Genomic DNA, 22,716 nt, shown 5'->3' on the forward strand with positions numbered 1-22,716 from the left:
GTGTGTCTGTGTGTGTAGAACCAGCTCTGCATTGACAGAGGTGCAGACAGAACAGCGTCAGGGTTGGTGACCACGACACAAGCAGGGCAGTGAGCTGTAGAGCAGAAGGGCAGAGAAGAAAGGGGTTACGGAAGTATAGACTATTCTAACCAGGTGTGGTGGTGCACGCCTTTAATCCTAGCACACGGGAGGCAGAGGGAGGCGAATCTCTGTGAGTTTGAGGCCAGCCTGGTCTACAAAGCAAGTTCTAGGACAGCTATACAAATCCTGTCTTGAAAAAAGCAAGAAAGAAAAGAAAACAAAGTCTAGCATGGAGACGACTCTTCCCCCGGCTGGGAAAGGCTCGGTCAGTAAAATGCTTGCTTTGCAAGCCAGAGAACCTTTGTTCTGTCCCGAAAACCTGTTTAAAAACACAGGGATGGGTTCGTGGATCCATCATCTCAGAGCTGGGGAAACAGAGTCGAGTTTCCCATCTCTCCATCCAATGGACACCAAGATGGGCAAGGCTCAAAGAGGAACAACACCTGGCCTGTCCTCTGGCTCCACATACAAGTGCATATGTGCATGCACACACCTGGGATTACAGACATATGAACACATGTACACACAGTCTAGTGTGGCAGAAAGAAGAGGGAGGCTCACTCTTGTAGAGCAGTTGTCTGCCTCTCCCTCGTGCTTAGGCCAGACCCACCCAGTCCTTAGAGCCGAGGTGCCAGCTCTTTGGACTTCCGGAGTAATGCCTTGTGTTAGGTCCTGACATGTGCTCTTACTGAGCACAGTGAGACAGGGTTGTCATGTCCCCCTCAGAGAAGGAGCGGAACCTGCTGCTCTAGAGGTCAAGGGCTTTGGGGTCACAAGCAGGAAGTGCTCAGGGCCTCTAGCACATTCTTTGTCCAGGCTCACCCTGGCTGTTGTGGTATAAACCTTTAATCCTGCCCTTGGCTGACTGGGAGGTTGGCCTGGTGATGGTTGCCATGGAAACCCGGCAGGTGTTGCAGCACCACCTCTCCCTCTTCTGCTGACAGAGGTTCCTCAGTGACTATGGCCTGCAGTGGGTGGGCGAGCCCATGGACCAGGAGAACTCAGAGGAAAAGACAGTCTCTGAAAATGATGAGCGAGACTGGATGAAGGCCAAGAAGTTCTGGAAGCCAGGTAGAGCATCTGCCCTGCCTGCCCCCCACCCCCAGCTTCCTGAGGGCCTGCCATTCTTCCAGAGGCCCATTGTTTCAAGCCCTGGCATCCCAACAGTCAGGTGAGGTGGTGTGTGTGAGTTACCCAACAGGGAGAGAAAAGCCAAGGTCTCCCTCCCTGGTCTACTTTAGTCTCTGCCCGCTCATCTGCCAAGGGCTACAGAGTCCCAGAGTTACTAGACATTTGATGCTCACCCCTCCTCCCAGACAGAGTTTCTCTGTATAGCCCTGGTTGTCCTGGAACTCACTCTGTAGACCAGGCTGGCCTCGAACTCACAGAGATCTGCCTGCCTTAGCCTTCTGAGTGCTGGGATTAAAGGTGTGTGCCACTGTCTTTAAACAAAACCAACCAAACTTCAACTGTTGCCGTGGTATAAACCTTTAATCCTAGTACTTGGAAGGCTGGACCAGGAAGCTTGAGAGTTCAAGGCCAGCCTGGACCACATTAAGAGCTGGTTGGAGAGGTGGGAAGGGAGGGAAGAGTAAAAGTGGAAGTGTTCTCCCTGTCAGGGTTTCGGGCCTCAACCACCTCCCTCTTCCGCTACAGGTTTATGAGCCAGGGTGTGGGATCTGCTCTGACAGACTCCCAGTTTCATGGTTTTTCTTTGTCTTCGTTTTGATTCATTTTGTTTGGTTTTTCCAGACAGGGTTTCTCTATGTAGCCCTGGCTGTCTTGGAACTCGCTCTGTAGAGCAGGCCTGCCTCAAACTCACAGAGATCCGCCTGCCTTTGCCTCCTTTTGTCACTCTTAACCACAGGTATTTAATGGGGACCCAGCCCATCTTGTTCTTAGAGCCGTTTCTGAGACAGAGCTTGTCGTCTTTGGGGATGGAGAAGATCCGTCTCTAGGAATCTAACTCAGACCCCCTCATTTCTACTCTACCCCTTGTTCAAGGTTGGTTTGTGGCTTGAGCAAGCCACTTCCCTTCCCCAACTCTCAAGTTCATCAACAAAATGGGGCAGGTTCTCACTTTCAGGGTTACAAGGAAGAGATGAGTCAAATACGGAGCCCCTTGCATGTCCTGCTTCTGCCTCCCAGATTTTGAGGGAACAGACATCCTGGCAGCATTGCCCGGAGGGTGGTCTAGAGGACAACAGCAGTGATGACCTCAGAAGGCTCTTCTGCATAAAAATCCAGATTCTAGGGCTGTGGCCCAGTTGGTAGGGCGTGTGCTCACAGTGCAAAGCCTGGGTTTATTCCCCAGCACTTGGGGCACGATGACCCACACATGCAAACTCAACACCCAGGAGGTAAAGATAGAAAGATCAGGGCTGGAGAGATGGCTCAGTGGGTAAGAGCACTGACTGCTCTTCCAAAGGTCCTGAGTTTGGATCCCAGCAATCACATGGTGGCTTACAACCATTCATAATGAGATCTGGTGCCCTCTTCTGGTGAGTCTGAAGACAGCTATAGTGTACTTACATATAATAAATAAATAAATCAAAAAAAAAAAAAAGATCAGCAGTTCAGAGATGCTCCTGAGCTGTAGAACAGTTTTGAGGACACCCTGGGCTACAAGAGACCCTATGTCAAAAAACAAACATAGGGATGGAGCCATGACTCGGGGTTAGAAGTGCTTGCTGTTCTTCCGGAGGGCCTGCCTTCAGTTCCCAGCACTCACATTGGGTGGCTCACAACCACTGTGACTGCAGTGCTAGGGATCTAAGCACCCTCTTAAACCTGTTACAGGCATCATCCTCCCTTGTACTTGGGCCTGGGCTTCATCCCTCTCCCCCTAAATCAAGACAGGACTTCACTATGTAGCCCTGGCTGTCCTGGAACTCTGTCATGGAACTTGCTGTGTAGACCAGGCTAGCCTTGAACTCAGAGATACTCCTGCCTCTGCCTCCGAGTGCTAGGATTAAAGTCATGTACCATGCCTGTCTCTAACTGCTTTCAAAGCGTTTTGAATAAACACTTTAGCATGGGGCAAAAGATATTCCGTTTATAGCAGACTAAGGTAGAGTGAAGACTGCTGAACAGAGGGTGTGGTGAGCCCACTGGAGCCTGGTCCCAGTCGTCTGATAGAAGGTGAGCACGTAGGTGTTGCTGCTGTGGAGGAGCCTGGACTGATTTGGGAGGTGGGGGAGTCAGAGACAGCCCTGTGAGAAGGTGCTGGGAGCATGCGTGGCCCCAGGGTGTGGGAGGTAACCTGAGGCCCTGCTGGGCAAGATCTATGGGTCAAACCAGAATAGCCCAGGGCCCAGCGCTCTGCTCACAGTTCTCCAGGAACAGAGGCTACAGCAGCTGGCTCTGTGTGCTGAGTATGCTTTGCCCCCGGAGCCCACCCCAGAGGCGGGGCTCTGTCATTTGGAGCCTCACCCTGGAGAGCAGCCTGCCTTCTGATGGAAGGTTCTGCTTCCTTTAGGAGAGGGTCAGACCGCATGGCTGATCTCTGAACATATCTTCTACGTGTCCTAAGCACTTCCTCCAACAACCCTACCCAAACAGCATCCTGTGTTGTGCTTTGTTGGTGCAGTGGCTCTGGGCCTGGCTCTGAAGCCACGGTGGAGACCACCATTGCCTTCCACTTCGGGGCTCCTGGGCCATAGAGCCTTCTGCCTTTTCCCCTTGCTTTTGCCTTTCAGTTTGGGAGAGGCCTTTACTCCTTCCTACCAGGTGAGGAAATGTCCTTTTCTGGAAACTTTTCCTCCTTGGAATGCCCTCTTGTCTCAGGGACTAGCCTGACTCTGTTGCCGGGTCCTCTGCCACCTGTTTTGGCTTCTTGCTGGTTTGTGTGTGGGCATCACTTCCTAAAGCTGCCAGTGGGCAGGTGGGCCAGAGCATCCGTGGCCAAAGTGGGACTGAAGTGGTCTAGATCCAGAACTCCTGCCTTAGGAGGGTTGGCAGTTTCTCCATGGAAGTGCCAGTAGAGGCGAGCCTAGAAATGGGGTGATCTGCACATGAACCCCCAGCCTCTCACCAGGACAAGCATCACATTGGTTGCTGTGTCAGGTGCTTCAGGAGACAGTCCTGCCCTGGCCCCAACACAGCAGGCTTCGGGCCTGGGACGAGAACATCAGTGGGCTTGGTGCTTCTCTCTCTCCTGTCTTTCCTCAAATTTCCACCCTTCCTCCACATTGCCCACCTGTCTCTTACCAGGTCCCCACCCCCCACCCTAGCCCAACTCCCAAGCCCCTGGCGCTTCTTCTCACCTTCCTAGGTCAAGAGGCCATATTGGCAGCCTGCTTGATTTCGCCTAGTCCTCAGTAGGCGAGCTTCTCCCCAAATTCACTTTTATCCTGACATTACCTGTCCAGCAGATCCCCACAGACAGCTGGGCTGCTGCTGTAGCTGCGCCAGCGGCTCATGGGCAGGGCAGTGCTAGAGCGAGGGCTTTCCAGGCTCAGGCTAGGTGTTCTGGGGGCCACCAGCAGGCTCTCAACTCACTGTCCCTTCCACTGGTGACGGGGCTTGGGAGTTGGGCTAGGGTGGGGGGTGGGGACCTGGTAAGAGACAGGTGGGCAATGTGGAGGAAGGGTGGAAATTTGAGGAAAGACAAGAGAGAGAGAAGCAGCAAGCCCACAGGTGCATGCAGCACAGTGCTTGGCACAAGGAAGGCTAGGGCTCCTGGGTATCTTATCAGTCCCTTAGCCAGCCCCAAGCTCAACTGCAGAGGTCAGGGTGAGAGCTGCAGGCATCTGGACAAACCTGCCCTGGTTGAGGGTGTGCTCGGGAACCACCCAGAGTCTCAGAGTGCATGCATGCAGGGAAGTGGCCGGAGTAGGCATGGCTCACAGAGTTGTGGTAACAATGGCTGTTTCCTGAGGCTGAGGCTGAGAGGTGGACTAGATCCATCCAGCCCCAAAGCAGCAAGTTATCCTTCCAACAAGCCTGCAGGGGGCACTGCTCATCCCAGCAGTGGTGGGTCCTGCGCCTGCTGTGGGCTGTGCTGGGGCCTCTGTGTATCTACCATTGTTTGGCACCCTGACTCCTCTAGGGCTGAGCCCAATGGGGACAGGAGTCTCAGAGCCTAACAGAACCACACTGCTCCTGACTACTGGGAGGCCAATACAGAGGTGAACAGTTTGGTCAGCAATGCTTCTGAGGCACTTCTCCCTCCCCGCCCCAACCCCCGCCCTCAGGCCAAGATTAGGGTTCAGTGCTCTAACCGATTTTTTTTTTTTTTTTTTTTTTTTTTTTTTTTTTTTTTTTTTGGTTTTTTTCGAGACAGGGTTTCTCTGTATAGCCCTGGCTGTCCTGGAACTCACTCTGGAGACCAGGCTGGCCTCGAACTCAGAAATCCGCCTGCCTCTGCCTCCCAAGTGCTGGGATTAAAGGCGTGCGCCACCACCGCCCGGCTTCTAACCGATGTTTAAAAAGTGCCCAGAGTAGTTGGAAAGCAAATGATCACACCCAAAATGACAAGAATGTGTGACCAGGACCAAGGGAATGGGCTTAGGGGCAAAAGAACCAGGCAGGAGTGCCAAGAGTTCCTGGCAGGGTTTAAGGTAGGGGCATGGTGTAGCCTGAGGCCAGAGTAAGTTAACAGCAGCCACTCTCTGAGCTCTGGAGCTGTTTTTGTCCACTTTTTACATAAGAGGAAGCTTGCCCAGCCTACAGAGCTCACAAGCAGCAGCCCTGGCTGTGTAGCCTTGGAGGGCCGAGAAAGAGGCAAGGGGAGAGAGGTCAGGCCAGCACTTGGGGGGGGGGAGGAAGGAGGGTCAAGAATTTAAGCTTCACCCTCAGAGTGTGGGCTACATAAGATCCTCTTAAAAACAAAACCAAACTCCTGAAGTTACGTGAACTCTCAAAGGTCTTCCCTTGCACTGTACCCCTTCCTAGAAAGGGCTCCTAGGTAACTGTGTGCCAACTGCCATCACTGAGCAGCTGCCACCTACACAGAGAGCTGAATGTGTCACGTAGGCCCTGCAAGGCTTCCATGGCCTGGAGCATGATACCTCACAAGGCCTTCAAGGGTCATTAAGTCAGGTCCGCTGGCATGATCCTGAGGCCAGGTCAGGGTTTTTAACCTGCCATCCCACAAAAGGGACGTGTCTCTCCAAGGCTGGCTCCTTGGTCTGTGCTGTCTTGTGTGGGAGCTCCCGCTACAGTTTTCTTCAAATGAAGGCTTCTGTTGAATGTTGTTTGGCGAGTGCTCACTGACTTACAATTCTGCCCTGGGCTGGCCATATAGCAGGCTCATCCTCCCCTACTTCCTGAATGTTTCTTCATGGCGCTGTGCATTCTTCTCCCTGGGTGCCCAGCCTGTCCCTCCTGTCCATTGACCTAATGGCAGCCCAGCCCACCCTACCTACACTGTCCTCTGCTGGCCAGGGCTAGATGTCTTTTACTTTCCTAGGCGGAAAGCAGACCAGTTCCCACTTCACTAAATGTCCTGTCTCTCTCTGCTGTCTTCCTCCGCATCTCTTTTCTGTGGAAATGCTTTGCCATCAGGTGCGATGCAGCTGATAGACTGTTTGCTTCACATCTATGAAGCCGTGGGTTCAGTTCCCAGCATTCTATAATCTGGGCTGTTGGTGGTCATACACCAGGAAGCCCAGAGGCAGGAGGGGCAGGCATAGCCGTTCAGATAGTAGCCAGTGCCAGGGAGAAGGGAAGGCTCAAGGAGAGCCTACGGTGGAGCAACTGCAGAGACAGCAGGAAACACAGCCTCCTCCACCTGTACGTGCACTTGGGGGTGAGCATTTGGATCCCCAGTGCCCTGACCTACATCCTGCCACAAAACAGCTCTCAGGAAGCTCAGTCATTTGTGTGCTGGATGCTTATACTCTTGTTTTTTCAAAGGTGTACTTATTTTGTGTATGTGAGTACAGGTGGTTGAGAGCCTTCATCTGGTTGTTGGGAACTGAATTTTAGGACCTCTGCTCGCTCTGGTCAGCCCCCCTCTCTCTGGCCAACTCCACTTGCTCAGGCCCTGCTTGCTCCGGACCAAAGGTTTATTTATTATTATACATAAGTACACTGTAGCTGACTTCAAACACACCTGAAGAGGGCGTCAGATCTCATTATGGGTGGTTATGAGCCACCATGTGGTTGCTGGGATTTGAACTCGACTTCCAGGAGAGCAATCAATGCATTCAACTGCTGAGCCATCTCTCCAGCCCTGGGTGCTTATACTCTGGGGGCATTTAATGGAGCCTGGCCAACACCCACTCTACCTGCCACCCTTTTATGGCACCTTCCTGAGTGTCCTGGTCTCCTCTTCTCCACCCCTAGAACCATGCAGGGCCATGTGTGCAGCAGACTCCAGAGGAGTCCAGAACCTTGGCAGATGCTCAAGAGTCTGTGACCATCTGGTCAGCAGCTGCCCTCACACCCTAAGAGCCATCTGTCCCCACCTTTCCCCTCCCTCCCTGAGGATGCAGCTGGGTTCCAAGTTCTCCAGCTTGCCAGGTGGCCTGGGATGTGTCACCTTTCCTTTTTCTAATGCTATTTCCTCATGAATGAAGTGGAGATTAAACAACCCCTGCCTCCCAGCCTTCAGGTTGGCCCGAGGACATTTGTACAAGGTAGAACTGTTGAATTTGGACAGTTCAGGCTGTTCCAAGTCAGCCCTCAAGTGGCCACTTCCACGGCGCCTTAGGGCCACCCAGAACATTGTGGTAAGGCCAGCCAGGAAGAAGTGCAGGAGCTGGGATTTGAACCATGAAAGCTTTGGTCCAGAGCTGGAAGTTTTGCCAGCCCAGTGCCCAACACAGGTCTAGTGTCAAACTTTACCTTTGTTCTTAATGCTGTGCATTGCTAAGAAGCCAGTGAAATCTCTCTGGCCTCAGTTTCCATCTCTGAAAATGTGAAGGAATATAACCCTTACAATGTAGGATCAGTCATAAGTGGAAGAAATGAGATGATGAATAGTAAGCCCCTGACCCAAAGTAAGTGTCCCGCTAGGTGTGGTGACACATATGGAATCCCAGCACTTGGGAGGTAGAGGTAGTAGGATCAGGAGTTCAGAGTCCTCCTCAGCACTGTCAGTTCAAGCCAGGTGGAGCAGGGCTCAAATAAAAAGTTCCAAGTAAGTATCCAATAGCTGCCATTGTTAGCTACTGCGGTCAGTGGCCTCTTAGGAACTGAGACCTCTGTGCAGTGTGGCAGGGCCCAGAGCTGCCAGGGCACACAGCAGCCACAGAGGCTCATGGGCATCTATCCTTTTGCCAGGGGATTCTCTTGTGCCCCCCGAGGTGGACTTTGACAGACTGCTGGCCAGTCTACAGGATCTGAGTGAGCTGGTGGTGGAGGGAGAGGCCCAGGTGACACCAGTGCCTGGTGGGGCTCAGTTCCGTACCCTAGAGCCCATCCCGCTGAAGCTCTACCGGAATGGCATTATGATGTTTGATGGGCCCTTCCGGCCCTTCTACGATCCCTCCACGCAGGTAGGATGGAGCTCCGGGCCCGTGCCTACTCACGCCTGCTTGGCCATGGTGGGGTGGCACTGTGACAGTGTGCCCTCCACAGTGTGCACAGATTTCATCCCTCCACTCTCAGAGCTCCCAGTATTTCCAGAATATGATGCTTACAGCTTGCCAGCCAAACAGGTAGCAGGCTTGGCATAGCATAGCATAGCATGACATAGCATGGCTACAGAGGCCTCACCTGTTCACTCCCCTGCAGCGCTGCCTCCGGGACATACTGGATGGCTTCTTTCCCTCAGAGCTGCAGCGGCTGTATCCTGATGGAGTCCCCTTTAAGGTAACTAGCACTCCTCAACCCATCCTTTCCCTGTGCAGCGCTGGAAAGAGTAGGGTTAATAGTTTCCTCGGGGATCAGCCTTCCTAAGAGGGAGCCATCCACTCAAGGGACCCACCCATTCAGGGTGCCCTGCGGGAGGGGGAGCTGGGACCAGAGTGAGGAGGCCATCATGGCCACAATGGCCACGAGGCGCCCCCAAGCTGAGCAGCCGACAGTGCCCTCTGCTGGCATCTTGAAGGTACAGCATTGTCAGTGGGACCACCATTCTGTCCACCCTTCCCAGCATTCAGGGCACCTTAACAGCGTGTGACTCCCGAGGAGTCTGTAACGCACAGTGGGCCTAGTTTCCCCTAGAAGCTTCTGAAGCCAAGTGGTTGGAGTAGAAGGCAGGGCATGAGTGGCAAAACGCAGAGAAGAGGCTGAATTGGCTGGGTTGCAGGGACAGGAGATGAGCCCATCTGCCGCCCGGGGCTGAGTGGGGTGAAGGTTGTCCTCATGGGGAGCAGGAAGCAGCAGGCTCTAGAGGCGGGTTATCTCCACAGCGAGGGTGTGTGCTGTCATGATGCACAAGATAGTGTGAGTCACGACTGGGGGTTTTGAGGTGGCTGTGAAGATAGTCTTGGAACTGTGCCTTGACAGAGCAGCTGCGGTGACCCACAAGATGGAGTGGGAGCTGCAGAGTAGACCAGAGCAGGAGCTCTACCCTTTCCTGACAATCAGACCCCCAGTGGAGGAGGGAGTGTCTTCAGTACTGTGATAAGAGGGGTGCTTACATAAATGGGGCTTGAGGTGCAAGAGTATGAGCTGGGGTGCTCTTGTAGTAGAGCATCCCTTGAGTTGTTCTTGAGGCCTCTGGGCAAGCAGGAGTGGGGCTGAGGTTTCAGGGCTGAAGAGCTGGGCTCCCCGCTTCTGTGGACCTTTCTCCCTGTCAGGTAAGCGACCTGCGAAATCAGGTCTACCCAGAGGATGGTCTGGGCCCATTCCCAGGTGAAGGTCGTGTGGTGGGCCGTCAGAAAATGCGCAAGGTCACAGACAGGGTGGAGGAGAACTCAGGTAAGCAGGGCCCCAAGGTTGGCTCGGGGGCTACGCAGAGCAAGCTCTAGGTGACCTCTGCCAGCAGCACAGTCTCTCCCGAGCCAAGACTCCCCATGAACCTCCCTGCAGGCTCAAGAATGACTGCTGAGAAGTTTCTGAACAGGCTTCCCAAGTGTGTGATCCGACAAGGCGAGGTGATTGACATCCGGGGCCCCATCAGGGACACCTTGCAGGTGAGGCCAGCCCTAATTACCCAGCAGCCTTCTGCAGGGAACTTTTCTCATCAGCCCTGGCTCAGCCGCCAGTCTCTTGCCAGGAGGCAAGGAGACCCTCAGAACTATAGCATGTCTCTGTGGATCTGGTGAGGATTCCGCACCCTGCACCCCACAGGGCACCTGGATTGGTGGCTACAACTGAGGGGGTGAGGCTACGGGTCCAAGGCCCAGGTCACGCATGTTCTTGAGGGGCTTGGCCTAGGTGCTCCTTGCTAATTGTCCCGCAAGCCTTTCAGATGCTCAGCGTTCATTCTCTTCTGTCTTTATTCCTGCTCTTTCCTGCTCTTCCTTCCCAAGTCTCTACCCAAAAAGAGGGGTGTCAAGCCACTTGCCTCCTTTGGTGTCAAGCCACTTGTCTCCCTTGCCTTTTGTTGCCTTGTCCAGCCTGGCTACCCCTTGAGCTCCTCCCTGCAGCCCACCACCCATGCCTAGGCTCCGGAGTGTCTCTCAGATGCCCTTTCTGTGCTGGCCTTCCTACCTCGTTTCTGCCCCTGCCAGCCATGTGCCCCAACAGCCTTGTTTGTTGGCATTGTCTGGGAGTTCTTGGAGAAAACCAAGGCCATTGTCCTGGCATTGGAGGCCCATTTCGTGACACTGCCCTCTCTATCTGACTTTTCCTTCCTGCCTGCCTGGTTTGGTTCCTTGCTTCAAGAGCTGTCAACTATTAGCAGTTTCCCAACTAGATCCCCTCCTTTCATATTCCTGTGGCTCAGGATGATTATGCTGTAGGGAATGTCCTCGCTCCTGTTCCATTTCAGATGGCTGCCGGCTACATTAGGTCCCTAAGCCTGAACACCACCTGGGCGGGCTTGTTTCCCTTGTTGGACTTTGAGAATGACAGCGGTGCCTTCCAGAGCCTCTTTCCTTTCCATTCCTTCTTGGGCCTCAGTTGACACAGAGCACCGCAGCTCTTTGTCTCACTGGTCTCATCCATTCCATCCCTGCTCAGGAATGAGCCAATCCTCCCTAAGGGTGGAGGGAATGGTTTAGGTGGGGCGGAGGCTCCAGCCATCTCCATGTCTGCTTTTCAGAACTGCTGCCCAATGCCTGCCCGGATCCAGGAGATCATAGTGGAGACCCCTGCCTTGACTTCTGAGCGGCAGAGGTGAGGGCTTAGGCAGAGAGGTGGAGCAGGGAGGAGAGGAAAGGACCTGGGAGCTGGCAAGCACTGAGGGCCTCTGGATCTGCAGGACCCTGGAGTCACCCGACATGCCGATGCCTCCGCTCTCCATGCTGCGCATCAGGTCCGAGAATGGAGAGCAGGCCTTCCTGTTGATGATGCAGCCTGAGGACACTATTGGCGACGTGCGAAACCTCTTAGCACAGGCCAGGTGGGTACAGGGCAGGACTGGGGCTGTAGGGAGTTCCTGGCCCCATGGCCTGGCCTAATGTACTCTGCTGGACACTAGGGACATGGATTCCACTGCCTTTGAGATCTTGAGCACCTTCCCACCCACGGTGTACCAGGATGATGCGGTGACTCTGCAGGCCGCAGGCCTGGTTCCCAATGCAACGCTGCTGTTACGGACTCGACGAGCCCTGCTGTCGAACCCCGGCTTTGGGACTGGCTCTCGCCCAGGCTCACTGACCTGAATAAAGTGCCGCCCTTAACATCCTGAGTTCCACAAGGCTCTCCCGAGAGGGGAAGGCTGGGGTGGTACAGACACTCAGGCCTGTAACTGGAGCCCCAGCTGGCATAGCCACTGACTCTTTGTCCCCTGGGTTCCTGTTCTCCAAGTTGTACTAAGTGGATCCAGTGGAGGGAGTGGCCAGCCCTAGACGTTCTCTGTCTCAGCTGGGACAGGGGAGCCTCAATGGGGGTGGCCTCTGAAGACAACCAGATGCATGCGAATCCACAAGCTCATAGTGTGTACAAAACCACCACCACAACTCTCCCCATGCACTCAATCTAATACACGCCCCTGGCACCCACCTACACTGAATCAGTCAGCTCCAACACAGGAGGAACCCGGGGGGGCAGCCACCCTCAGGCAGGCAGGCAGCTGGACAGCAGAACCTGCATGGGAAATTGAGGGTGACTCAGCCACCATGTCGAGAAACTTCACGTCCACCATGGTCATGTGTTCCACATGCACATGCAGAGGCAGTCTCAGTACAGCCCAAACACCACCAGAACCACCTGCCTCTGCCAGGCAGGGCCCCCGGACACCACAACCAGACAGCACCAGAGGAATGGGCATTTAATTGTCTCTAGGATGCTCCTAGGACGGGGATGCGGGGCCTTTGGCAGAGCTCCAGCTGATGGAAGCAACAGAAATGCTCATCAGGCAGGGCCAGGCAGAGAGGATGCCCTGAGGTCTGGCTAGGGACAGCCATCATCAGGGCTTAAGACAATCTTTTGAGACTAGTTGGTGAATAAGGAATGTTGCCTCTGAAGGAGGAAGAGGAGGCTACAGAAAGGGCCTGGGTTTGCAGGGAGGGACTCCAAGGTCAGAAGGTTAGGAACGACAAGAGTTGGTTCCAAGGCCTGGTGAAGAGCTGGGCATTCTATGGCCATCCTGACTCAGGCCAGCTTCAGGAACTCTTGCAGTGTGTTCTGCTCCACAGCCTCCACGAAGAGTTCATAGTCCTGAGGGAGGGAGGGAGGGAGGCAGTCTCCTGAGTCAAGAGGCAGGGCACCCCAGTTGTTTGCCCAGGTCTGGCCCTGGCTGCAATCCTCCAACGCCTCCCAGAACCCAAACCCCATACCCCACAGTAGTGGTTCCCGTTGACAATCTGAGGTGGGGTAGCTTTGGGGTTGCCAGCCAAGGTTCGCATCTCATCTCGAAGGGCGTTGTCCTGAGAGATGTCCACTAGCTGGTATTGGATCCTCTTTCCATCTAGGATGCGGGTCACCTCACTCTGCTGGGACTTGATCTAGGGGCGGAGGATTGACAGGGTTGGCAGGCAAGCTGACGGAATTTATGGAAGGAACTCCTTCGGTGGTGAGCAACAGCTTCTGTCCTCCTGCCCACGCTACGGGAGGTTCTGGCCACTAAGGGATGGGAAGGGTCCAAGGATAGAAGGTAAACTACATAAGTTTCAGAAGGAGAAGACGGTCAGGTTCTGTGCATGACAGGGAAGCCAGACTCGGCGAGGGGCAGGCCCTACAAGACAGATACCCTCCTCCACAGCCTTACAGTGGAGAGGAAGCGGGGATTAAGGCGGTCGGGGGATGGTGCAAGAGAATGGATGGCCCTATATTGGGGAGCTGAGCGTGGGCAGCTCACGCTGTGGGACACCGAGGGGCCCTTGGTGGAGGGCTTCAGGCTGGGCCCAGTCCCTGGACCAGACCTGGGAGGCCATACCCCGCACCTCACTGCCTCCATCGTGGGGGCGGCTCCCGGGCGCGGGTCGGAGCACAGAGACACAGCCCACCCTCTCCGGGCGCCGGCCCAGGCACACACTTACTTCACGAGAGCCGGTGACCGACGTGCTGTAGACGCGCAGGCCACTCATGCTGCAGGCGGCAGACGTGGGACACAGACCAACTGAGGCGGTGGGAGCGGCAGCTGCACGGCTAGGAACTACGCTGCCGCCGCGCTTGGGAGCGGTTTCCTTCCTGCTCCGCCCGCGTGTCACTGCTCTCGGGACCAATGAGCTGCGGAGGCGGGCAAGGCGGGGCCTGCACGACACCGCCCAGCTCCGTGGCCTGGAGCCCGGAGGACCCCTGTCCCCTGCAGCTGCTTGGCTCTCCCCACCTCCCCCTCAACCCTTTCTGACCTGGGGCTCATGCTGGGGACCGGCTACAAGGCAGAAAAGCTGGGAAGGCAGGCAGACCGGTTCAGCTAAGAGCTTTCCCCAGTTTACCTGGGTTGTGCACGTCCAGTGGCCAATGCAGTGCCACCCTGGTCTCCAGGAGGTCTCTTTAACAGTACAGCTCAGCATGGAACCTTGGTGGGCAGGTCAGTTCTCAGGCTTAGACAGCAAGGGCCGGGGGTAGTGTGGCGCGGCGCTGGAGGATGAGGAGGGGCAATGCAGCTAGGACATTTTTTCTAAAGCACCCCTCCCAACTCAAACAGGCTCAGACAAGAAAGGGGTGGTGGCTGTAAGCGAGGGGGTGGGGGAACAGCACACACCCTTCAGGAGCCAGAGGGAGGAGAGGAGGTAAGCCAAGGGACAGCTTGCTAGTGTGTGAAGTCAAAGGCTAGTGCCACTTAGCCTGGCTTGCACTGGCCCTTGGTAGACACGCAGAGCTGTTTTGGGGGTGATCCCAACTTAACTCTACCTTTACATTGCAAATGACACCCCACAGCTGTACTGTTAAAGAATTCAGCTGAGGATTTCTGAGTTCAAGGCCAGCCTGGTCTACAGAGTAAGTTCCAGGACAGCCAGGGAGAAACCAAAAAAAAAAAAAAAAAAAAAACATTTCAGTTAACGAGATGGAAGAGAGTCTAGCACCCACTCCAACTGTGGATCAAGCTGTTAGGTTCACTAGAGCCTGGCTCAGGGCAAACCTGGAGCTATATAGATAATGGCCCAGGAACACAACAATTGTGCTTCGGGCTGAGGCAAACTGCCTGTGTGCTTCTGGGGAAGTCATTTCCTCAAAGCCACAGAACCCCAGAAGCTGCGACCTCTGAGAGGTCTGACAACTGGTGGTTGCTCTTTGCAACAGAGTGTGGGCAGAGACTTCATCTGTGTCTACACAAAGCAGAAGTAGGAAGAGACTCAGACTCCAAACTGGATCTGCCTAAATTCATTTCAAGCTAGTCAAAGGGAAGGGTGGCAAGTAACACTTGGAGGCAATGGAAAACTGAGGCGTTCGTTAAATGTTTTATTCTGTAATCAAAATAGGCAATACAAACCAGTCAGTCGACATAACAAAGATTCATATAAATAACTTTATAAACTTTACGAAGAAAAATACCCGTGAGCATGGAGGCTGGGCTCCCGATGGCAGGGTGGAGGCCAACCAGGAAGCTGTTTTAGGAGGCGAGCCCAGAGGCTGAGGGGATTGTCAACTGGGTGTGGCTACTCTGAAAGGTAAGCCACTCCATAAATACAACATAAACTTGTTAAAACACTGGTAAAGAGGCCCACTTAGGCCCTGGAGGTCCAGCCTAGAGGCTTAGCACAAGTCCTGTCAAGGCTGCCTCTGCACCCCCCACCCCCTTACTATTTTGCTCCTCATACAGACAGGGCCCTTGGCTCCAAACTAGAGAAGGTTGAGGGCTGGCCCAACAACCAGATAAAACTGAGATGATCCCTAAATTGGGAGGCAAGAAAAATCAGAAAGCTAAGGGTCAAAGGCCCTAGAGAACAAAAAACACCAGAAAACATTCAACTCTTTATCTTAGTGCTGACCCACACTAGGTGCTCCGCACTCTCAAGGTCAGAGCAGGAAAATGAGAGGCACAATTCAGAGGACTAGCTCCAGACCCCAGCCTTAGGAAGGAGTGAGCAGCGGCAGCTGCCCTGTGGTCTTATGGCGGAAGACTTCTGTCCAGCCCAGGAACCACAAGGCAACCACAGAGGAGCTGTGCTCCTAGAAGACCTAGAGGACCCAAGCACATGCCCCACATGCCCAAGGTTCTAGGGACAGACAAAGGGTAGCTAAGAAAAGTTTCCTGTAAAAGATGGCACAGCAGGCAGGCTGAGGAGCCCTGCTATTGTCCCCAAGCCAGGAATCATAGTAGGGACTTTGCTGAGGGGTAGATAACCCTGAGGCCTCTGTGGGAACAACAGCCCTGAGGAAGCAGGGACCTGAGAAAACCCAGAAGGCCAGCTGAGTTCCCAGGAAGGCTGATACAAGGGGCCTGAGGATTCTTAAAGGGTTGCTACTCCTACTTGACCCCTCAGGCCTCTCTCAATAGAGCATCAGTAGGACCAAGGTATGGATAGGAATGAACATGGATCCATCCTGGAGTTTGGAGGGGAGGCCAGCAGCCTGTTTGCTTCTCATGCCAGGTTAGAGCTGGGAACAACTTGTGAGGACTTTATCAGTTGAAATCTGCAAAAAGGTTAATTAGTAACTCAGCCTTTAAGAGTGAATTAAGAAAACAGGCAAAACATAACCCAATAAGGCAAAGCCAGAGTACAGCAAAACAGGCAGGCTTCTCACAACCCTGTCCCCCAAACACAGGCTCTCCCCTCTGGGTGCAGCAGCGGAAGGCAGAACTGTCAGGGAAGGAACCTCCTGGTGAGGCTAGCAGCAGCCTAGGTCCTCCTGGCACTCCTCACTGTGTGGCACAGTTTTCTCCCATGTCCTGGGCATATCTGTCTGACAGGCTGGTCCTTAAGTCCTCAATGTCACGGCGCAGCTGCTGAACCTCTTCTAGTTTTCTCCTGATCACATCTGGCTTCTGCAGATCTAGCTGCGTCCCGGGGTGCTGGGTGGCTGAGGAGGAGAGAATTTCAAGAGTGTCAGCAAATGAGGTGATTGAAACTTTCCTGAAGAATGGGCAGAATGACAGCAGTTTGTAAAGCTCATCGTCTTAGGGTACAGTTTTCCTATCACCACTGAGAACTGAGCCAGGGCTTTGCACACACTAAGGTTTCTACTACAAGCTACAACCCCAAACTCAGGAGACCCTGGTTTCAATCTCTCCTTGCCACCCTGACAAAGGTGGCCACTAGCCAGCCTGATAACAGGCTGTCAGAGGAATAAAGGGGCAAGGGTGACAGTAAGACTGCTAGTGGCCACTGGGTGTGTCGATGGCAAAGATAAGAGACCTGAAGATCCAGAGCTGAAGGCATCCTGCTCTTTTTTTTTTTTAAGGCCATGACACTTTTATAGAACAAACTGGGATAATTTGTTGCCTAAGGCTGGATTTGTTTGTCCTCCATGTAAGCACCCTCTAGGGAGGCCTGTTTATGAAACACTTAGAGTACACTTACTTTGACAACTCCCACAAAGCAGTGGCCAAGGCCTATGCACCTGGGTCACAGTTACCATAACAACAGCCATACTGGATGGGTGAGAGGATGGAGCCCTTTTGATGACTCACAGTGAATGCCTAGGAGCAGAGAGAGGTTAGGATTGTGGCCCTGGGCCCTCTCGGTCACAATGCTGCAGACAGCTTGCAGATCTTGAAGGCAACTGGCCAATTCCTGGTGCAGCTCATTCGCCAGCTGGGCCGAGTCTAGTGAAGATGAGGACCCCGGCTGGGCCTGGCGCAAGTGCTCTTGCAGCGTCAGATTCTTCTCAATGAGGTCCTGGTTTTGCACTGAGAGCTAAGCAAACAAATGATAAACTGATGAAGACCCAAAGAGCCACAGGGAGTGTGTATTTGAATGTACATGACTGTGAATGTGTGTGGAAGAGAAATGGAGTAACAGACAATGTCTCTCTTCGTTGCTACCCACACAGGCTCGGTGCCATGTTCCCCAACCGCTTTCTCTGTACAAACCCTAGCTCCTCCTGTGTGTAGGCTGAACCCAGGCCCTTAGGGATCCAGCACTGAAGAGGAAACTATTCCTCAGCAGGATCTGAGTCACTGGCCTCCAGGTTTCGGTCCAGGAACCAGAGAAGATGCTCCCACCCCCTAGCAACTCTATCTGAAGCCAATCCCTTAGCCAGCTCTGTTAGCCAGGCTATTAGAGATGGCTTAACGTGAACAGTGAAATCTGAGGAGACACTGGTTTCAATCTCTCCCTGCCACCCTGACAAAAGTGGCCACCAGCCAGCCTGATAACAGGCTGTCAGAGGAATAAAGGGGGCGAGGGAGACAGTAAGACTGCTAGTGGCCACTGGGTGTGTCGATGGCAAAGATAAGAGACCTGAAGATCCAGAGCTGAAAGGCATCTTGTTTCCACCTCTTTTTGAGACATGGTCATGTTGCCCAGTCTGGCCTCCAACTTCCTACATCACTGAGGATGTCCTTGAACTTCTGATCCTCCTGTCTCCATCTTTTCCAAGTTCAGGGGTTACAAGCATATACCACTACTCCGTTTATAGCTCAAGGCTTCATGTATGCAAGACAAGCATTCTACCAACTGAGCTATATCCCCAACCCTTCCTTTGTTTGTTTGTTACAGGGTAGCCCTGGCTGGCCCAGAACACTCTATATAAACCAGATTGGCTTTGAACTTGTGTCCTCTTGCCCTCCTCCAGGGAGGTGAAGTTCTAGCATTCCACATTGCAAGCTCTCACTGTAGTAGCCAGGCTTTCCTAGACAGAGCAGCTACTTCTGTAAGGCTGTCTTCCCCTTCTCTCATCCTGAGAGCTTAACACACCCACACCTACACACCTCGCCTCTATTCTCTGCCCTTCTTGCACACTGGGCCATGTAACAGTCCTAGTTCTGGGAGATGTCTTCCTAGGTACTTGGCCAGTGAGCTCAGTGGGCCTTACGGACAACTCTAGTCACTCTGTGAGTATCACCAAGTCCTCATTCATTTTGGGGTTTTGTGTGTGAGACAAGCTAGCCTTGTGCTCAGTCTCAGCCTCCCAATTGCTGGATTACATGTGTCCAACTACGCCCTAGTCATCAGTTTTCTTACCTCTCTCCCCCTCCAATCTCACAAACCTGTGGCTGCAGGAAGATTAAGGGGGAGGGAGGAAAGGGGGGTGACGCTACCTCTGAAAAGCATTCCTGGGTGGTTATGGCCACTCTCAGACAAACCTAGGGCTTTTAACATAAGAGGATAATACAATGCTACTACCCCTTCCTTGGCTAAGAAGGGGGGCTTACATCCCCTCCACACTCTTGGAGGGTGAGGATGGGGTGGGCAAAGGGAAAGATCAGATCTGGGGAGGCTCTATGGGCCTAGCCAACTATGGGCCTAGCCAATGCTTACCTCCTTCACGGCTGTGCGCATCTGCTGCAGGGCTGTCTCCCTCCGCTGTGCCTCCTCTCTCAATGCCTGGCTTATTCCTTCTTCTTGTGCCAGTTCTTGCTTTTGGCTCTAAGGACCAGATGGCAAGATGTTGTAGAGAACATACCAAGAGTTACAAGTCTGACTTGCCTGCTTTCACCTCTCACCTAGGCTACACAATGAAGGGCACCTACCACACAGCTGCTCTAAGGGCTGTGTGAGAAGAGCTGGGACTCACTACTTTCCATTTACAGCATGCTTCTCAGTCTTCTTAATACTGCACCCCTCTAATACAGTTCCTCATGTTGTGGGGACCCCAAACACAGTTTATTTTCATTCTTACTTCATAACTATAATTTTGCTAGTTTAAGAATCATAATATAAGCTGGGCAGTGGTGGCGCACGCCTTTAATTACAGCACTTGGGAGGCAGAGGCAGGCAGATTTCTAAGTTCGAGGCCAGCATGGTCTACAGAGTGAGTTCCAGGATAGCCAGGGATACACAGAGAAACCTTGTCTCAAAAAACCAAAAAAAAAAAAAAAAAAAAAAAAAAAAAAAAGAAGAATCATAATATAAATATCTGTGTTTTCCAACAGTCTTAGGCAACCCTGGGAAAAGGTCCACCAACATCAAAGAGGTCAGTCACATTCCACAGGCTGAGAACCACTGATTAAGAATCCTTCCACTCAGTAAGTCGCTGACAACTAAAACCCTGGCATTTTAAATGCTCACTGGCTGACGACTTCCTGACAAGAACTGAAATCAAGAAGCACACAGGCACAGGCATTAAGGGTAGGCTTGCAGCTTTCCTCTGCATTTCAACGGTTTGGTGTGAAACCCTTTTATTTTCTGCATATACATGTGTGTGTTGCATGTGTGTTTTTGCACACGTGCAAGCAAACATGCCCATGTTCACTCTGCATGGAGGTCAGAGGTCGATGACTCTTTGCTTGACTCCTCTTTACCCTGTATACTGAGGAAACGTCTTCATTTGAGCCCAGTGCTGACCAGCCAGCTAGTCCAGCTAACTAGTTTGCTCCAGGGATCCTGCATCTGGCCCTGACTCCCAGCACTGGATTACAAGTGGGTTGCCATGCACACCCAAGCATGGCGCTGGGGTCTAACTCTGGTCCTGACACATAGGAATGTGCTTTCCCCACTAATCCACATGCCTATGTAAAACCTTTTAGAGTTCAAAAAACCTGAGTCTATTTCACTCAAGATTTCTCAGAGAATGAATTAATGAACACTCCTACTGTGGCTAAAAACAGGGACCAGTTATCCTTGGCTGGAGGGACCATGCGTCACTGCATGGCTTTTTGCTGTTTCTTAAGCCTCTACTCCGGTCAGTCACTAATTCCTTCTAGGTGTTTCTTACATCTGTCTCCGTACACCTCTCCTGTCACCACGTCTTATACCACATTCCCCAACACTTCACTAAACTTTTTGCTGCCTCTTTATAGGATGCCAATCTTCTCACTGAGCCTCAACTGTAAACCTCATCATCCCACACTACAAGTAATGTTCTAGTAAGATTCACATCACCCACTAAAGATTAAAAGTTAACATGGCGAGATGGCTCAGCGGTTAAGAGCACCGACTGCTCTTCTGAAGGTCCTGAGTTCAAATCCCAGCAACTACATGGTGGCTTACAACCATCTGTAATGAGATCTGATGCCCTCTTCTGGAGTATCTGAAGACAGCTACAGTGTACTTACATATAATAAATAAGTAAATCTTTAAAAAAAAAGTTAACATGGCCAGAGACTAAAGAGATGGCTCACAGTTAAAAGCACTTGCTGTTCTTACAGAGGACCTGGGTTTGATTCCCAGCCACATGCGTCAGAAGCCATCTAGAAAAGGGTAAGACATGCAAGTGAGTTTTCTGGAGATGGCCCACTGTTTTTCATGGCTTGCGTTGAGTGAGCTCTGAGATGCAAGGTCATCAGAGACTTCATCCCAAGATTGCTTCTTGCTGCTGACATGTCTTTCCTGCCACTATTACAAAATTACATAGCTTAATGATTCCTGGGCATCAGCCCAACCCATTGGGTATAGACAAACTGATGATTTCACAATTTCTGGTAATGATTTTATAGAACTTTTAAATTGATACAAATAATCTCAAGTCCCCTATAAAATAAATATACAAATAGAGCTCTGTAAACCTTCATGTGTCATGGGCCAATTGCACTAGGATAAGAAAGCAGGCTTGGAACAAATTTTGATCAAGGAAAACCATTCTAAGTCAGGTCTAAGGATGGAGCCACAGGTGTGATAAAGGGAGGCCATGTGAAACTGTGGATCTATAATGCGCTTATGGAGTGAAACAGTGCTTTGAACTTACTATCAACATCCTTCTCTAACTCACCCTTTGTGGAACATTTTGTGTGTAACGTTTCATCTATGAGGTAAATTTATAAAGAATTTTTGTCTAAGAAGATATAAGAAGGTCAGAAATATGAAATAAAGTATGGCATTTGGGGCTCATGAACCAAATGTGTGTCTGCCTGTCCATTGGTCTGTCTTGTCTATACATACATGTGTAGGTATAATGGTATGTACGTAAGTATGCATGAACACTTGTGGAATTGAGACAGGTGGTCAGGCCCAGTCAAAGTGTGTGTGTGTGTGTGTGTGTGTGTGTGTCTGTGTGTGTGTGTGTATGCTTAGATTCTCTCTTTATGACTCATAAAGAGTTAATAAACTCCAAACCTCCCCTTGGCCAGCGAGAGAGGGGCCCTTGAGACAGAGAGAAACTAATCTTTTTTTCTAATTCGCCTGCTGTTATAAGTTAGAGTCAAATTACCAGAAGGCTGAGGCTTTTGGCTTTAGAACAGCAGAGAGCTAACAGAAGAGAAGAATTACTGACATTAAGCAGCTTTGGGCTACACAGGAGCAAAGGGCTAAAACAAGTTAGCAAAAGTAAGTGGTTTCTGGCCACAGAGCGGCCGAGAGCTGAAGAACTGCCAAAGACAGAGCAGCTTCAGCCTCAGTCACTGACTCCACACACCTGGCTGCCTTCCTGGGGAAACTGGGTGCCAGGAGAAGCCCTCAGCACACATGGTGGTTCACAACCATCTCTAACTACAGTTCCAGGGGAACTGACACCCTTTCTGTCCTCTGTGGGCACCAGGCACATACGTGGAGCACATACATATAACACATATATACATGAAGGCAAAATAAAATAGAAAAATAAAAATAGATGCTAACACTGTAAGATAGAGAAGGCCTTCCTGTAACCTTTTAAGGATTACTCTCCACTTAAACTCAACCTAGGCACGCACTGCATAAGGATGTTCTGATCAACGGTGGACTGCAGGAGGGAACGAGGCCTGTCAGATACAGACTAGGGATGAAGTGTCTTAGCAGTCCACTCTGTGATGTTCACAAAGACAAAGTCATCTATGTGCACATTTCTCAAAATGTCTCCTCACTGGTAAGCAGTACATACTATAGTTCAACAGTATCAAAGTGGTTGTAGTTTCCTGTTTAAACTGTGGGTTTTACACCTTGATGTTCCTCCACAGGACACCAGTACCATCCTGGCCAGCTCCCCTTTACCTGGTGAATGCCTCACCATTCACCCTCAGGAGCTTCAGACACTTGTCCTGGACCTCCCCTCCTCCCACTGACTCTCCTGAATGCACCCACCCAAGGTAATATGAGCCTACACTCAGAAAACCATTCTCAGATCTGTCATCTAAACAAAACAGGAGGCTTGCCGCCGTGGTGGCACATGCCTTTAATCCCAGCACTTGGAAGGCAGAGGCAGGCAGATTTCTGAGTTCAAAGCCAACCT

At 52.1% G+C, this 22,716-nt stretch overlaps 3 protein-coding genes across 6 annotated transcripts in view; 1 reads left to right on the forward strand and 2 right to left on the reverse strand.

The window, feature by feature from the left end:
* Ubxn11 (UBX domain protein 11) overlaps positions 1-11,767 on the forward strand; it is a 22,622-nt gene extending 10,855 nt beyond the window's left edge. For 2 of the 3 annotated variants that reach the window (XM_031379004.1, XM_031379006.1), the window contains 9 exons: positions 182-346; positions 1,026-1,152; positions 8,311-8,525; positions 8,764-8,841; positions 9,774-9,894; positions 10,006-10,109; positions 11,183-11,256; positions 11,342-11,482; positions 11,561-11,767. In XM_031379004.1, the coding sequence (XP_031234864.1) occupies positions 182-346; positions 1,026-1,152; positions 8,311-8,525; positions 8,764-8,841; positions 9,774-9,894; positions 10,006-10,109; positions 11,183-11,256; positions 11,342-11,482; positions 11,561-11,744 (1,209 nt within the window). In that variant the 3' untranslated portion in view covers positions 11,745-11,767. The remainder of the gene's footprint in view (positions 1-181; positions 347-1,025; positions 1,153-8,310; positions 8,526-8,763; positions 8,842-9,773; positions 9,895-10,005; positions 10,110-11,182; positions 11,257-11,341; positions 11,483-11,560) is intronic. The other variant, XM_031379005.1, reaches the window with a different exon arrangement.
* Positions 11,768-12,336: 569 nt separating this feature from the next.
* Sh3bgrl3 (SH3 domain binding glutamate rich protein like 3) lies at positions 12,337-13,744 on the reverse strand. Its single transcript, XM_031379007.1, has 3 exons — positions 13,563-13,744; positions 12,861-13,028; positions 12,337-12,741 (listed from the first exon to the last, which is right to left on the reverse strand). The coding sequence occupies exons 1-3, from the start codon at positions 13,608-13,610 to the stop codon at positions 12,676-12,678; spliced, it is 282 nt and encodes a 93-aa protein (XP_031234867.1). The 5' UTR covers positions 13,611-13,744; the 3' UTR covers positions 12,337-12,675.
* Positions 13,745-14,911: 1,167 nt separating this feature from the next.
* Cep85 (centrosomal protein 85) overlaps positions 14,912-22,716 on the reverse strand; it is a 38,945-nt gene continuing 31,140 nt past the window's right edge. For both annotated transcript variants that reach the window (XM_031379002.1, XM_031379003.1), the window contains 3 exons: positions 18,894-19,001; positions 17,102-17,327; positions 14,912-16,491 (listed from right to left, as the gene is read on the reverse strand). In XM_031379002.1, the coding sequence (XP_031234862.1) occupies positions 16,331-16,491; positions 17,102-17,327; positions 18,894-19,001 (495 nt within the window). In that variant the 3' untranslated portion in view covers positions 14,912-16,330. The remainder of the gene's footprint in view (positions 16,492-17,101; positions 17,328-18,893; positions 19,002-22,716) is intronic.

This window comes from Mastomys coucha, unplaced genomic scaffold, assembly GCF_008632895.1.
Source record: "Mastomys coucha isolate ucsf_1 unplaced genomic scaffold, UCSF_Mcou_1 pScaffold18, whole genome shotgun sequence".
Lineage (NCBI taxonomy): Eukaryota > Metazoa > Chordata > Mammalia > Rodentia > Muridae > Mastomys > Mastomys coucha.

Bases quoted from the DNA above. Each gene is read 5' to 3' on its own strand.
- Sh3bgrl3 (XM_031379007.1), bottom strand. From the start codon at position 13,610: ATGAGTGGCCTGCGCGTCTACAGCACGTCGGTCACCGGCTCTCGTGAA. The intron at 13,029-13,562 runs GTAAGTGTGTGC...CTCCGCCCCTAG, and splicing joins CGGTCACCGGCTCTCGTGAA to ATCAAGTCCCAGCAGAGTGA. The intron at 12,742-12,860 runs GTATGGGGTTTG...TCCCTCCCTCAG, and splicing joins ACGGGAACCACTACTGTGGG to GACTATGAACTCTTCGTGGA.